The 15,729-nt window shown below is 33.7% G+C and overlaps 2 protein-coding genes across 7 annotated transcripts; both read left to right on the top strand.

Annotated features, from left to right (window-relative positions):
• Positions 1-1,369: 1,369 nt before the first annotated feature.
• Positions 1,370-8,417, top strand: LOC114173557 (mediator of RNA polymerase II transcription subunit 23-like). 2 transcript variants are annotated; one of them, XM_028058035.2, is made up of 7 exons: positions 1,370-1,611; positions 1,723-1,766; positions 2,453-2,552; positions 2,787-3,776; positions 5,652-5,886; positions 6,832-7,049; positions 8,139-8,417. In XM_028058035.2, the coding sequence occupies exons 1-7, from the start codon at positions 1,495-1,497 to the stop codon at positions 8,178-8,180; spliced, it is 1,746 nt and encodes a 581-aa protein (XP_027913836.1). In that variant the 5' UTR covers positions 1,370-1,494; the 3' UTR covers positions 8,181-8,417. The 2 variants fall into 2 exon arrangements, with proteins under 2 accessions (XP_027913836.1, XP_027913835.1); XM_028058034.2 differs by lacking the exon at positions 8,139-8,417 and having other exon boundaries at positions 6,832-7,237.
• A 1,526-nt stretch (positions 8,418-9,943) lies between these two features.
• LOC114173559 (fluoride export protein 1-like) lies at positions 9,944-15,588 on the top strand. Of its 5 annotated transcripts, none has more exons than XM_028058038.2 (8): positions 9,944-10,274; positions 11,586-11,629; positions 12,498-13,031; positions 13,120-13,197; positions 13,397-13,495; positions 14,085-14,277; positions 14,447-14,865; positions 15,100-15,588. In XM_028058038.2, the coding sequence occupies exons 3-8, from the start codon at positions 12,699-12,701 to the stop codon at positions 15,325-15,327; spliced, it is 1,350 nt and encodes a 449-aa protein (XP_027913839.1). In that variant the 5' UTR covers positions 9,944-10,274; positions 11,586-11,629; positions 12,498-12,698; the 3' UTR covers positions 15,328-15,588. The 5 variants fall into 5 exon arrangements, with proteins under 5 accessions (XP_027913839.1, XP_085525904.1, XP_085525903.1 ...); XM_085669778.1 differs by having other exon boundaries at positions 11,290-11,629; XM_085669777.1 differs by having other exon boundaries at positions 11,221-11,629.
• The last annotated feature ends 141 nt before the right edge of the window (positions 15,589-15,729 follow it).

Genomic DNA, 15,729 nt, shown 5'->3' with positions numbered 1-15,729 from the left:
AAATTTGGTTTTGTTTTGAACTTTAAGTTTCATTCATAAACTTATGTGTGACAAGTTATTTGATTTTTAATCTTTAGTAAATTTGTAGTATATGGTACACTTGATGCCTTTATATATGATGGCAAAATGATTAACTATTGAAATTATGTTTGGGGTTTAACTTTGATTAATAATAAAACTAAAAACAAAAAAAATTGTTTAAAAATATTTCTACAAATATTTAATAAAAATGTCAATTTTAGTAAGAATATTATACAAAAAGTAAATTGAGTCTCAATATAAGGAGGGACAACATTACTTCAATTTTTACAAAAATTGGGACTAAATTGAAACTAAAAACAAATATAGGGATCAAATTGAATTATTTTGTCACGTACCACAAATGTAGAGTGACATGTGTAAAAACAAAGTTAAAAAAATAAAAAAATCAAAAAAATAAAAAAACTTTAAATCGACATGTGACATTGACTAACACCGTTTGGTCAAGGTCAAAATTGATGGCAAACAAAATTGAATCATTAAAAAAACAAACAGATGGAAAAAAAAAATTAGAGAACCAATTTGACACTTCTTAATAAAAACTATGATAAAAAAAAGTGATTCAACTTTTTTTAATTCTAAGGTGCATCATATTTTATTGATTTTACCAATATTTCTAAATAATATTTCTAAATGAATTTTTACCCATTTCTATAATCCAATTTGATTGATAATTTGATTGAATGTATTTAGGAAAACTATAAATAAAAGTAAACCATTTACTTTATTTTCAGACTATTAAAATTAAAAATTATACTTTCGTTTTCTAACATTATGTGAAATCTATTGATTCACTATGTATATTAGTATATAATTACTTCAAATTGTAATAATTAGTATATTAGTATATAAGTATATAATGCCCTAAAAGGGATATTAAGAACAAAATTAGTAATTTCGAAATTCAAAATGATGAAAATCAAAGAAAATTATTTACACAAATTAAAACCAAAATTCATATATTATATAAGGACTCAAACGATTTTAAATTTTATAAAACAAAAAACAACTAATCAAAATCAAAACTCTCTCATTATCTACATATTATATATCTATAACTATATAATGCTTCAAATTTTTAGATTAATAATTATATATTTTTTTTAAAAACGTTGTATAAATTTCAATCATTATCCCAGACATACATAACTACACATATTTCACATTTTCCCAGCATACTTTAAAAAGTACCTACTTTTTTTTTTTTCACATTCTCATCTTTCCACTTTTTTTTTTCCATACTCGTAGACTAAAAAATAAAAAAGAAATAAAAAAACCCAACCCGACCCGTTTTAGGATCCATCCCAATCACATTGAATAACCCAAATTGTTTTCCCTCAGTGGCGCAATTCCGAGTACCAGTTCAACTTTAGCACATCGTAGTTTCATTACCTTGAACCAGAAATATATATAAAGAATCTTGATTGCACACTCCAATTGAATGAGAGGCGAAGAATGGATCAATCACAGAATCAGCGACCAGCTACATCGACAACACCTTCACGTTCTCTCCAGTTCCACCCTGCTCGTGGCCCCATTCTCGATCTCTTTAACCTCTACTTAGGACTCGGCGTATTTTCTCTTCTACTCTTCTTCGTTTTCTTCTTCTTCTTCTTCTTCTTCTTCTACTACTACTACTACTTCTTCTTTTCTTTCTTGATGCTTCTCCTTTCATTTTCACAGCGAAATAGCCGCAACAAACCCGAAGAGTCACTTCGTGAACCACCGTAAGTTCTCTCGCACTGATTATGACGTTTTTCTAAATTTGCTGCTGGAACTTTGAGAGTTTATCACGTTTGCACAGATGATTTTTTGACGTGAAGAACTGCTTTCACTCAATGGTTTATGCAAACGTGGTTATATGTTTTTTTCGATATTGAAATGTTCGAATGGTTTTATTCTTCATCTGCATAATAATAATTGTCATAACTATTATAGTTTCTGGAGCGCTTTGTTTTCTGAATTACTTATTGTACTTAGTTCTGAATGATTCTTTTCCATTTCATCGTTTTTATTTATTTCCCAAGGTTGGTGAATAGGAAATGTGAGAATTTTTTCTCTTGATTTTTACAATATTTAGGGTCTGATTGGATAAATTGCTTCAAACAAACATATATTTTACAATATTTGGGGTATGATTTGATAAAGTTCTTCGACGAAGAAAAGTTGAATTAAACTTGTCTATAAGTTAAAGTTAACTTATTAACAAGTTAATTTATAGAAATTTATCACATTAATTTTTTTAGAAGATGAATTTTAACTAAAATTTTCTTATGGAAAAAACTTATTTAGTTATTTTTTCTTATTTTGGCTTCCAAGAATAGGCATAATGATGAGTAGGGTTGTGTGTTATGCTTTTGTTTTGTGTTTTTCGCCTTCTTAAATTTTTCAAAGTTGGAATGATTACTTTCAGGAACAAGACCCAGAAACGTGTACACGCACTTAATCGGGAGCTTCCTCCACCAAATGAGCAATTCATTCTAGATTTTGAGCAACTCCAGAGCCAGTTTCCTGTGAGTTTGAAATTATACGGTGCAATTTTTGTTGTGTTGGCTTTGGTTTGTTTTAATTTAAAGGGGAATATGACATTTTATTTTATTTTAGAAGGATTGAGTGACTAATAGTTTGTCCATAAGCGTGATCTACTACAAAATTTGTGGCGTTGATTGATTTGTGTAGTCGACTTCACTATGTGGTAAAAACTTGGTTGATGTTGTTTATTTGTTGATGACGTGGTTTCTTTGCAGGACCAAGATCAATTACGCTCTGTTACAGAAGCAATTCTTATATCGCTTGTAGTGCAGTGTAGTGGCCATGGCCCAAGGGCAGACTTTCTTCTTTTTGTTTTACGGAGCTTGTGTGGTATTGGATGCATTAACTGGGACTCGCTTCTCCAGTCCCTTCTTTCTTCGGTTTCTTCTGCAGAGTTGCCCGTTGGTCAGCCGAGTCAAGCAGTGCCAACTGTTTCCTCATCGAGCTTATCACAGACGGGAATGCTGCCACCTCCAAGCACGATTGCTAATTCTTCTAATTTTCAGTCTTCAAATCCTGCATCTCCTTTGACATCTGTTCATGCTATTGGCTCCCCTGCTCAGTCAACTATTGAACCATTATCATGTGCAGCTATGTCTCCTGTCAAATCATCTGATATTTCCTCTGCTGGTCAACAATCTAAACTAAGAGGTGGTTCATCTGTTAGAAATAATGATATCAGTAATAGTAGCCTTCGTCAGCTATGTTGCAAGATTATTTTAATTGGTCTTGAGTTCAGTTTAAAACCACTGACTTATGCGGAAATCTTCAACCATATGCTAAATTGGTTGGTGAATTGGGACCAGAGGCAACAGGGAATCAATGAATCTGATGTTATAAAATCATGGAGACCTGACAAAGCTGTGATTGCGTGGCTACACAGTTGTTTGGATGTGATTTGGCTTTTAGTTGATGAGGGAAAATGTCGGGTACCCTTTTATGAATTGTTACGTAGTGATTTGCAATTCATAGAGAATATTCCTGATGATGAAGCATTGTTTACTCTAATCTTGGAGATCCATAGGAGACGAGATATGATGGCTATGCACATGCAAATGTTAGATCAGCATCTTCATTGCCCTACATTTGGGACTCATCGGATCCTGAGTCAGACGACACCTACTGTTTCAGGTGAAGCTGCAACCCACATGCGACTATCACCAATTACATATTCAAGTGTACTTGGAGAACCATTGCATGGAGAGGTGATGGATCTCATTTCCATTTCAAGATGTTTTTTAGTGATGTATGAGCATGTTTTTAAATACCAAGTACTATTATAATCATCAGTATCATGTTCAGGAAAATTGTCAGAGGACTAGTTAAGCATAGAAGCATATGCTATTAAGTACGTGACAGATTTCTTTGAGAACTTGCTTCACTCATGATATCTTGTAATTCAGACAACATAGATAGATACTTACAAAAACACTTTCTATCTGTTGTTGAAAAGATGGATATAATAATGATTGTTTTCTACTCCATTACTTGTACTGAAATTTTAACTGCAATATTTTGAGGCATCAGTAGTTAGGAAGTAACCACTTAGTCAATCAAGAGTTGAATACAAAAAATAAGGGCCTGGGAATGCTTATAATAATTCTGATGAATTTAATTTTAATTATTAGACGTGTATGCAGTCCATTTGGTGATAGAATGAAAGTTTCCCATTTCATTGTCTTTATTTTGCTATGCTGCTTATATTGAGTTGTAGTGTCTTTATTTTTTTTTTTCCTAGACGTTCTTTTTACAATTATTGAAATAAGGAGCATATCTTGTATAATAAAGAATATCTATACCATATATGTATTATTAGTAATGGTTTTATTTATTCCCGTGTCATATCTGCATTATTAAGTATATCAAATCTCCTCTATTTATTGTTTTGCTTCCATTTTCTCACTATAAATAAAGTATCCGTGCTGTCCCAGAAATACATGTTTTCAGATCAGTGTCTTTCTCTTCTGTGTAGTTCAACAATTCCCATTTAGAGTGAAGTTGTTGATTCAGGATATGCCTCAGTTTAATCTACTTTTGAATTTCACTTAACGGTTTTGTGACTACTATTTGATTAGTGATAGCAGATTTAAGTAAAAAATTATGAGGATTGTGTATTCTTAAGCTCAAATTATTCATTGAGATCATATATTTTATTTGAAAAGGCTTTTGATAAGTGGTGGTTTGTGACATCCATCAACTAGCATAGGCTCTTTGAACCAATGAGTTTTCTATACTTCCATGCACAAACTGTAGCGTTGTTCATAACTTCAGTATGAAATATGGTTCTTATTTTTGTTATTTAGAAGAGGAAAGAGTTGTGAATCTCACAACTGGTTATTTGATTGCTATTTTGTTTTGAACATCCTCGTGCATGAAAGAGTTAGATGGTTTCACACAAGTTCTTAAATTGTGAACAAACAATTGGAGGTGTAGACTTAATTGATGTGTAATAGTGATGCTTTGCTTTATGGCTTTATCTATTGTGAGTTCTATCCTCTGGCAATCATATTGTAATTAAATATATAAATGCTTATATGTTTATTATTTTTGTTTTTATGTATGACTTCACCTCCTTGATATGTGTCATATATAATGGGCTTCGGCCCATATCTTTATATTTTCCTATTTATAAATGCATAACCCTATGTGCTCAATACACATTAGGGATTCGGCCTATGTCTCTCTTTCATTTCAACAATATGAAATAGCTATATTGGTTTGATTCATCTATTGTGTATGGACATTTGCTAATGTTTAATTTCTACAATCCATTTTTTATTTATGATTGATGGGATTTGTTTACCTGCCTTCTTTTCACTATTTCATTATTCTTGTTTGTATGATTAATTCTCATGGAAAGTCCAATGACTTTTCTCATTTAAATTCTTCTAGTTTCCTGTCTAATATCTGTTTTATTGGAATGTATTTTCACAACTGCGCATTTATTTCTTTTAGTTACTTGAATGTAGTTGACAGGTATGCAAATATTGTTTGCAACATACTGCATCTAACCAAGCTATTTTACACACTATGAGAATTTGTCCTGAATTGGTAATTTTGTCACTTAATGCTGTCTATAGGATATCGCAACCTCTATTCAGAAGGGAAGTTTGGACTGGGAGAGAGCGGTACGTTGTATAAGGCATGCTCTTCGTACTACACCATCACCTGATTGGTGGAGACGTGTGCTGGTGTTGGCGCCTTGCTATAGGCTTTCATCTCCAGTGCCAACGGCTGGTGCTGTTTTTTCTTCAGAGATGATCTGTGAAGCAACTATTGATAGAATTGTTGAACTATTGAAAATGACAAATTCAGGCAATAATCTTTTATCTCGCTATTTATAACTGTGTGCATTAGCTGTGTTGTACATAGAGTGCTGATGCACATTAATTGTTGTATTTTGTACATTCACTAATCTCCATCTTATGGGTAAACGACTATGCTTAAAAAGGGCAATAACAAATACCAGGTTAGCAAATATCTAAAGAATAAATATATTCAGAGATATTTTTGACCTCCTAATTGTCTATGATTCTTGAAACATTCCCCATCAAGTTGATAAATCAATACCAACAAACTTTTATTATTTGTAAACGATCTGAATTCAATACGACTGAATTGCAGTACCCTCCTTAAAATATCCAAATTGTCTTAATTGTATACCATTAGACTTATTCATATCTTTGAAAGTCTTGATGGGCTCATAAAACTTGGTTTTTATAAAAAGAAAAGTCTTTCAAAATGTTTTAAAATATTAATCCACTGCATCCTCTTAGCTTTCCTCTTGACTCCTTTTTTTTTGGTTTTGTTTAATTTTTTTAGTTTGTGGAGGATTTCCTGTCTTCCCATTTTCAGCTGTTCCCTTTAATGAAATATGTTGTTACATAAAAAATGATTATATGGAAATGAGTGTACAGATTTGTTGGAGCATTTGGTTGGGACAGGAGTTCCTTATTTTCATACTGTCTTTTCCCTTTCAGATTTTGTTCTTTAGATTAGTTTATGGCCTCTCTCTGGTTCTATGCTGATGTTTACTGCAAGAGATTGGACAGCTATGCACTACTTTGTTTGCCTATTTTCTTTTATCTTTTTTCTAATTAGGAGTATTTTTACGTACTGATCTTCTCCACTCTATGATGTATATTCTCTCCTCTTCTAAACTTTAAGAATATAATATTCATTTATCCCAAAGGAAAATGATTGATTTTAGGGAGACTTTTGTTATCATATTCCAAAGCTGATTCTGTACATATCTTGCAGAGATAAATTGCTGGCAGGATTGGTTGGTCTTCTCTGATATATTCTATTTTCTTATTAAAAGTGGGTGCATTGATTTTGTTGATTTTGTGGACAAGCTGGTTTCACGACTTACAGAGGGTGATCATCATATACTTAAGACCAATCATGTGACCTGGTTGCTTGCACAGATAATTCGAATTGAGCAAGTTATGAATGCTTTGAACACTGATCCTAGAAAGGTAGTTAATTATAAGAAAAACCTTGTTATTTTATCTTGCTTCCATTATGGACAGACAGTAAACTGTAGATCTACTTTTTTTGTGATCCAAACATAAAACATTTTCTAATGTTCTGTAAATTACACATTTTTTCTGGCCTCCAAATTCTTATCAAGAATGCAATTTATCTTGATTCCATTATGGACAAACATTAAATTGTAGATGACATTGGTATATTTGAAGAGTTGTTGGAGAAACATCCCTAGGATTGGCAGAGTCATTTGGTGGTGATGAAAGAAGATTGAGAAAGGAGGAGAAGTGACTGCATATGTCCTGGTTAGAAGGAACAAGTAAAAAATGGACAAACTTAATGAAAAAGATAGCAAAAACAACATACTAGATAAGATAAACCGAAAACATTGTTTGTTACCCTTTTTGAGAGCAATGATATCCCGAAAAGACACATTTGAAAGGCTAAGGAGAGAGTTTATCTTGATTAGGTGTGAGGTTATATTCAAACATGTTGAACCAAAAACATGTGGGGAAAAACCGTATAGAGGAGAATGGGGAAGAAGCACAAAATGAGTTACATGATCATTAAGACAAATGATGACATTCAATTAATGAGATAACATGCTATTAGGACAACATGCTCCCAAAAATGATGAGGAACATGACTATGAAGAAGGGTCTAAGTGGTTTATAAAATGATAAGGGACATGACTATAAAGAATACCATTGGATGTCATGAACTGTTAGGATTCGTGGGACAAGTATTCCTAGGCATTTTAAGTGCAAAAATCACATGGATATACCAAATTGTTTTCCAATTTCATTGTCAAATGTGTGGAAGATAGAAAACAACTTTGATTGATTTTTCATCAACCAAATCTAAGTACATTAAAAATAATCATCAATAAAGGAAACACATTTAAAACCAAAGAGGTAACAGTATGAGCAGGATCCCAAGTATTACAGTATAAGAAAAAAAGGAGACAAAACTTGTTATTAATGCTATTAGAAAAGAGTGACGAATGTATTTATCTAATTGACCTGACCTACAATTTAAGCTTACACTTGGCGCCATCTTCTACAATTTTGTCAATCTAGGATATCCTAATTGCTCATGAATCATCATTGGAGAAATGGTAGATACACATACAAGTGTTGATGGAGAGAGATGGTAGAGGCCATGTGGCTGACGTCTGATGCCAATTGTTGGTCTCAATATCCAAACCTGCAAGGTGTTAGTATTTATAGTGAATTTGAGTTTAATGTTTTTGAATATTGAGAAAAACTGTATAGGGTTAATCTCCCTTGTGTCTAAAATACACATATGGTGAATGTATTTATAATAAAGAGTAATACAAGTATATATGGCAACCAAACATAAATATGGTAAATAGAAGATATTGTAATAAACAATATTAACAATATCTACCTATATCAAACAATATCTATTTTCTCTAATAAACAATAAACGTTGTGTTTCCCTAATTAATGTGATATATATATATATATATATATATATATATATATATATATATATATATATATATATATATCTAACAAATGTCATGGGATTTGGTTAATTGGGTAATGGAGAGTAAATTAAATGGACAATTAGATCCATAATGATAACATCAAGAATAAGGGTTGGAAGTGGGTGGGTATTGCCAATGCCATTGACTTGTGCATGTGAACTATTGATAGTTATGATAAAGGGTAGTTTGTATAGGGCTCCCTGCCTTGTGTTCCTTTCTTATTCATATATAAATATAACAATATTAATTTTCTTAATCTAAATTATAAAAAAAAATTGTATTATGTTTAAATTTTATTATAAATTTAATGTCTACGTTGATAACGACGTCTACATGTATTTTTGTTTAAAATTTTTAACATCAATTCCAGGTTACTCTTACTTTTTTTAATAAGGACAATATCATCTCACAATATATATATATATATATATATATATATATATATATATATATATATATACATTTTTTTCATTTGTTTAAGTTGACTCTTCATGTATGGACAATACTTTTGCACGGGACCAAAATTCACAATATACCTACATTTTATGTACATATACATTTTATTTTAATATAATATTATAACTAACCACTCTAATAATAAAATATGTGCGTACAAATCAAATAATTAACTTAGAGTCAATGTCTATATTAATAACAATATCTTATGTATTTCTTTTTTAACTTTAACGTTGAATTCATGTTAAATTTTTAATAAGATTACAATGTTTTCACTTTATTCATATTTGAATATTACTCTTTATTCAAAATAATTTAAGTTTAACTTAATTTTTCTTATTCCATATGTAAAAACCTTCCAATATTATTATTGTTTTAATTTCACTATAACTAAATGTTCCTTTATTTAAAATTTTAACATTACATTAACTTCCATGTACTCTTAATTAACTAATTATAAAAAAAATAATTAATTATTTAATTTTTATTTTATTATTTAAATATCATATATGTAATTGTAATAATAAAATATAATAATATAAATAAATAATTTATTCAAATATAACAATAAAAATATTAATTTTTTAATCTAAATTATAAAAAAAAAAAAACGACCCGTGCGTAGGCACGGGTCTCATACTAGTATATATAAAGAATCTTGATTGCACACTCCAATTGAATGAGAGGCGAAGAATGGATCAATCACGAATCAGCGACTAGGGATGACAAAATGGGCCAGGCCCGACGGACCAGCCCGCCAGCCCGACTGAAAAAGCATGGGCCGGACCAAGAATTTCAGCCCGCCAACCCATGACAGCCCGGCCTGTGAAGCCCGCTGGCCCGACGGGCCAGCCTACGGGCTAAAACGGGCCAGCCCGCGGGCCGTATAAGTTAATGAATAAAAAAAACCATGTGCAGATGCAGTGTAGCGGCAGGAGGTGGGTGGAGTGTTTAATCTTTTTTAAGTCTCTTCTCTACTCTGTGTCAGACTTATTCCTTCATTCCTCTCACACTCTCTTCTCCTCCTCCTCCACCACCCGCGTTTTGGGAAACCAGAAGAGAGCACCCGCGTTTCTCATCCACCCACGTCGCTGGCCAAGAAACACGAAGGCAGAGTGCAGGCCATTCACGGCGTCTCCTTTCTCCTCCACCGTGACATCCACCACGTCGCTGGCAGGGGCAGCAGCGCCACCATCGGACTGCGATTGACGAACGATTTCAACCGCCACGACCACCACGAACACAGGTTTGTTTGTAATTTGCGTTCTGGTTCCCTTTTCTTTCAATTTGTAACCTAAATTTATGATTTTCGTAACCCTAAAATTGGTTTCCTGTAATTGGAAGTTGTGGTGTATGTGTGGTTGTTGTTGCTGCGATTTGTCCTTGTTTGGATTGGACCCATTCTGTGAATCATAATTGTTGTGCTGTTGTTGGTTAAATTTTCCCCCAATTTCAATTTCGTAGTTGGTGTGGTGGTGATGTTCATTTCTTTTTTTCTTGTTTTTCTAGTGTTACTATTTTTTATCTGACTGTGTGATAGGCTGATAGTTGTGGTGGTTGTTTTCTTTGTTTGTCTGTTTATCTGTAATCATGTTGGAGATATGTGGAGAACATGTATTTCATCGTTGCACTGTGATCAAATAAATACTGCCACTGTTTCATATTGTTCTATCATCCTTGAGACAAAAATATGTTCTTCATTAATGATTGAATTATATGATAGAAAGTACCAAGTTGCAAAGTTGTATGTGCCGTGTTTGCAAAGCTGGGATTGAGTTGTTTGGCATTAACTTAAACTGAAATTTGCTTATACACTGCAGTATATTTGATGTAGAACTATAATGCCACCTCCTTTTTAACTGTTCTGAACTCTAATTTGTTTGAGGCATCTCTACCGGGGTTTGATGATGGGGAGATTTCAGAAGATGCTCCTATTGATTTGGAGGGTTTATTTAGATGCTTCTGCAGCACATGTTGCCAAACAAATTATACAACCTCTCATCCATAATTAATGCTTCTGTTTTTTTTTATGTAACTGTTTGCACTTTGGTAATGCTCCATGCCTAAAGTACTCTAATTCAGACTTGTTATTGATGTTGCAACAGTGTCTTGATGACTTGCAGAGAGCAAAATGTCATTTATATATATTGTAGGGTTGTTTGTTTTGTGATCAGTTATATTATATACTGCAGGGTTGTTTTTGTTGCAATAATTTTGTTGAAATCTGATTTTGGACTGAAAATGTAACATATGGAAAAAAGCCCGCGGGCCAGCCCGCCAGCTTGCGGGCCGGGTTCAAAAGTGTAACCCGTTTCACCCTTGCGGGCCAGCCCGGCCCGGCCCGTATAAATCGGGCCAAAATCGGGCCGGGTCAACACCTTCACGTTCTCTCCAGTTCCACCCTGCTCGTGGCCCCATTCTCGATCTCTTTAACCTCTACTTAGGACTCGGCGTATTTTCTCTTCTACTCTTCTTCGTTTTCTTCTTCTTCTACTACTACTACTACTACTACTACTTCTTCTTTTCTTTCTTGATGCTTCTCCTTTCATTTTCACAGCGAAATAGCCGCAACAAACCCGAAGAGTCACTTCGTGAACCACCGTAAGTTCTCTCGCACTGATTATGACGTTTTTCTAAATTTGCTGCTGGAACTTTGAGAGTTTATCACGTTTGCACAGATGATTTTTTGACGTGAAGAACTGCTTTCACTCAATGGTTTATGCAAACGTGGTTATATGTTTTTTTCGATATTGAAATGTTCGAATGGTTTTATTCTTCATCTGCATAATAATAATTGTCATAACTATTATAGTTTCTGGAGCGCTTTGTTTTCTGAATTACTTATTGTACTTAGTTCTGAATGATTCTTTTCCATTTCATCGTTTTTATTTATTTCCCAAGGTTGGTGAATAGGAAATGTGAGAATTTTTTCTCTTGATTTTTACAATATTTAGGGTCTGATTGGATAAATTGCTTCAAACAAACATATATTTTACAATATTTGGGGTATGATTTGATAAAGTTCTTCGACAAAGAAAAGTTGAATTAAACTTGTCTATAAGTTAAAGTTAACTTATTAACAAGTTAATTTATAGAAATTTATCACATTAATTTTTTTAGAAGATGAATTTTAACTAAAGATGACATAAAACAAAAGATGACATAAAACAATAACCATTGAATTTGTATCCCTGGCCTACATATATTCACCAAGTAGCCAGTACAGTTTCTGTGACATCATTGATTATTAATTTCCCATAACTTATATTATCTTTTTTTTTTTCTTAGTCTAGTTCCCATACGTTTTTTACTTGTCATTAGTAATCGCTTGTGTCAGGAAAACTGCTTTCTTACGCATGTGCATCATCCTGTATTAAATTGACTATAATGTGTTTGTTTTAATGTTGAGGTAGAAATTATTTATTTTTCATGTTCCTCTCCATTCATAATTTTCTATCACCGTACACAGATTCTCCCTCACCATAACCCCTCTCTGTACTACCAAAAATTTTCTCTCCGACCAATCAGTCACGTGACCACACATTACCTCTTCCACAATTCCATGAGGTTTGTATTGGTGGCAGCTGCATGAGTCAACCTGGTATTTAGTTGGGTGTTCAACGCGGTTTAAGGTGGTTAGACAAAGTGTTGTGGTTGTGTTGTTGTTTACATGGAGAGAATGAACAGTGGGGGTTCTTCAATCAGAAGACGTTCATTAAGCATATCAAGTCACGTAAGCTATCATACAGATAATGATGGTGAGAATGAGAGTGTTTCAGAGGCTGGAGACATTGGAGATCGAGCTCTTAGAAGCAAGAGGTTTAGTGAGAGCAACAGTTTCCGTTTGTCCTTTGACAACAGGTCAGAGAAAGAAGCTGTCGTTTCCATTCCAGAGGAACACAGATCGCATCCCAATTCCTCTGTTAGGCCTTTGCCTCCTGCTTTCACATCCCTTTCCCCTCTTTCCACTGATGGAATTGTACGTTCTGAAGACATAGAACATGTGAGCTTCAACGTTTGATTTTCATGTCGTCCCGAGATTTTTGGTTTCTGTGATTTGGTTATTAATTAACCATATGATCTATTTTCAGGACCTTCCTAAAGGTTTGCCAGAGTTCCTGGACTATACTTCATGTTTGGTTCATTTAGCGGTTTTTGGAATTCTTGGGGTAATATCTCCTAAACTTTTGCTGGTGCATAATGGATTACTGGTATTTGCCATTGTTTCAATTCAGAATTCTATTGCTGAATGAGAGGCTATGGCAAATTTCAGCCGTGACAATGATACCCTTTTTATGGTCAAATTTATATTATGACATGCAGTTATCCACAAAATTCTAATACACAAACCGTAAAAACAATATGCAGGTCTTAACGAGATATTTACTGCAGAAGTTATTTGGCCCTAGGGTTGCCCATGTGACAAGCGACCAAACCATTCTTTATGTTGATCTTCCTGCTAATATGGTGTGTTCCCTTTTCCATCTTCAATATTTTTGCGTCTTGGTTACCAAGAAATTTTGATGGGTTCACAAAGACTAACACTCCAGGGTTGTTTTGATGACCAGGAACATAAGTTTCAGACATTATGGTAGTAACTTGCTTAAAAGAACAATGTATGTTAAATTCTTAAAATCTATTGTTTTTCAAACAAGAGAGAAATTTTGTGCCACCTTTAAAGATAGAGTCTATCAAAATAGCAATGTTTGACTCTTGAGCGTCAAGTAGTTATTCCCTTTCTCGTTACAGAAGATTATCTGACTTTGTATTTTCACTTCTTAAATCCTTAATCTACAGTGTACATACACCATTGAGCAGTTTTTTAAATCTTGTTATAGTAGAATTAATCTGTCCTACTTCTTAAATTTGGTGCCGAGGGACACTAGATTCCTTTATGTATAATGCAAATTCGATTTTACTTTTTCCATATATAACCATCGTGTCGAAGCTTCAAAGTCCAAACTTAAAACTTAGAAGTACTGTTAGGAAATTTTGGTATTCACTCGTGAGGAAGCTGATTCAGACAATCTAATGCAAATTTTAACATTCTTTCCAGATTGGTTCGTTTCTTATGGGTTGGTTTGGTGTGGTATTCAAAGGAGACATATCTCAAGTGTCAGAGCATCTAGCTATAGCAATAACAACTGGTTACTTAGGAAGCCTTACAACCTTCAGTGGTTGGAATCAAAAAATGCTTGAACTCAGTGTTTCCGGGCATTGGCTCTTCGCTTCACTTGGCTTTCTTTTAGGTAAACGAGTGGATTTATAGTATTTTTTGTTCTGAGCTATTTTGTTTCAAGCATAGAATTTATTTATTTTTGGTTCAAAATTTATCCCATAGTGGATGAGTTGATGATTTTATTTCCTTATGATGCTAAATTGATAAGATGAATTTGTTTTACAACTACAAATTTTCAGGTTTATTTCTCGTTGCATATTCCATCCAATTTGGGATTGAAACAGCCAAGGGTTTTAGGTGGCTCCTCCACCGGCTGGGTATTAGTTTGGAAAAAGATGTTAATAAGATGAACTGCAAAGTAGACAGCTACCGTCGTCAGTTGATAGTTATGGTGATGTTCTTGGTTATATTAGGCATATTGTGGGGTGTGAGTGGTGCATTAGTAAAGGCTGAGTTCAAGCACGGTGGTAATGCTGCACAATTATGGTTTGCTTGCATGGTTGGACCCATGGGTGTGTGGATTAGATGGTTCTTAGCAAGGTTAAACGGGCGTGGATTGGGAAAGGAAGGGTTGTTTAAATGGATTCCATTCGGGACTTTAATTGCCAATGTATTAGCAGCTTGTATTATGGCTGCACTTTCCACTGTGAAGAACGCTGTAAGTTTCTTTGTCATCATTCATGTTCAAGTCCCCTCTAACTGCATTGCTCAATCTCTATGCTAGAATTCATAGACTCATAGGTTCCGAATTAGATATGACAGTAAGACTTATCTGTGTTGGGAAATTGGCTTTTGTTGAACTTCTTTGGAGAGTACCATGATTAATTCTTGCCCTTATTATGTCTGTTATATATTACATAAATCATAAACATTATTTACTTGTCTGATGCAGGTGAAGACCAGAGATTGTGATACTGTTGTAGCAGGAATACAGTTTGGCCTAATGGGGTGCTTGAGCACTGTCTCTACTTTTGCTGCTGAGTTTAATGCAATGAGAGAAAGCAATCATCCCTGGAGAGCCTATACCTATGCCGTTATTACAGTTTGTGTTTCATTCTCATTGGGAATACTAATATACTGCATCCCTGTCTGGACAAAGGGGTTTGACATTGACACGTAGAAATTGAATAAGGCAAACTTGTTTAGGCAACCGCTTTTTTTTTGCCGAGAATGTGTTGGCAGTTCAGAGAAGCAGAGTAATGTGTCTATACTATTCTTCATAGTGAGTTCTGTCAATATTATGATTAGCTGTCAAACGGGAATTTCAGCTGATAGATCACGTCTTAGATGTCATTTCTTGATGTAAAAAAGCGAACAGAGGAAGTGTGAAAACGTTTCAATCGTGTAATAAATTCATCATTAACATGAGTTTTCACAAAAATTGTGGTATTGTAGGAGTGAATACAGCTGAATGGAAGGTTTTCATGCACTCCTTATTGTTGACTATTCAATCAACTTTGCTGCATGATTAGCAAAGATGCTGCAAGTGCCAATCATTCTTTGGTGGATCGTTACAATAATA

This window comes from Vigna unguiculata, chromosome 2 (assembly GCF_037176805.1).
Source record: "Vigna unguiculata cultivar grain cowpea cultivar isolate G323 ecotype 2 chromosome 2, ASM3717680v1, whole genome shotgun sequence".
NCBI lineage: Eukaryota > Viridiplantae > Streptophyta > Magnoliopsida > Fabales > Fabaceae > Vigna > Vigna unguiculata.
This window is presented reverse-complemented; position numbering and strand designations above follow the sequence as displayed.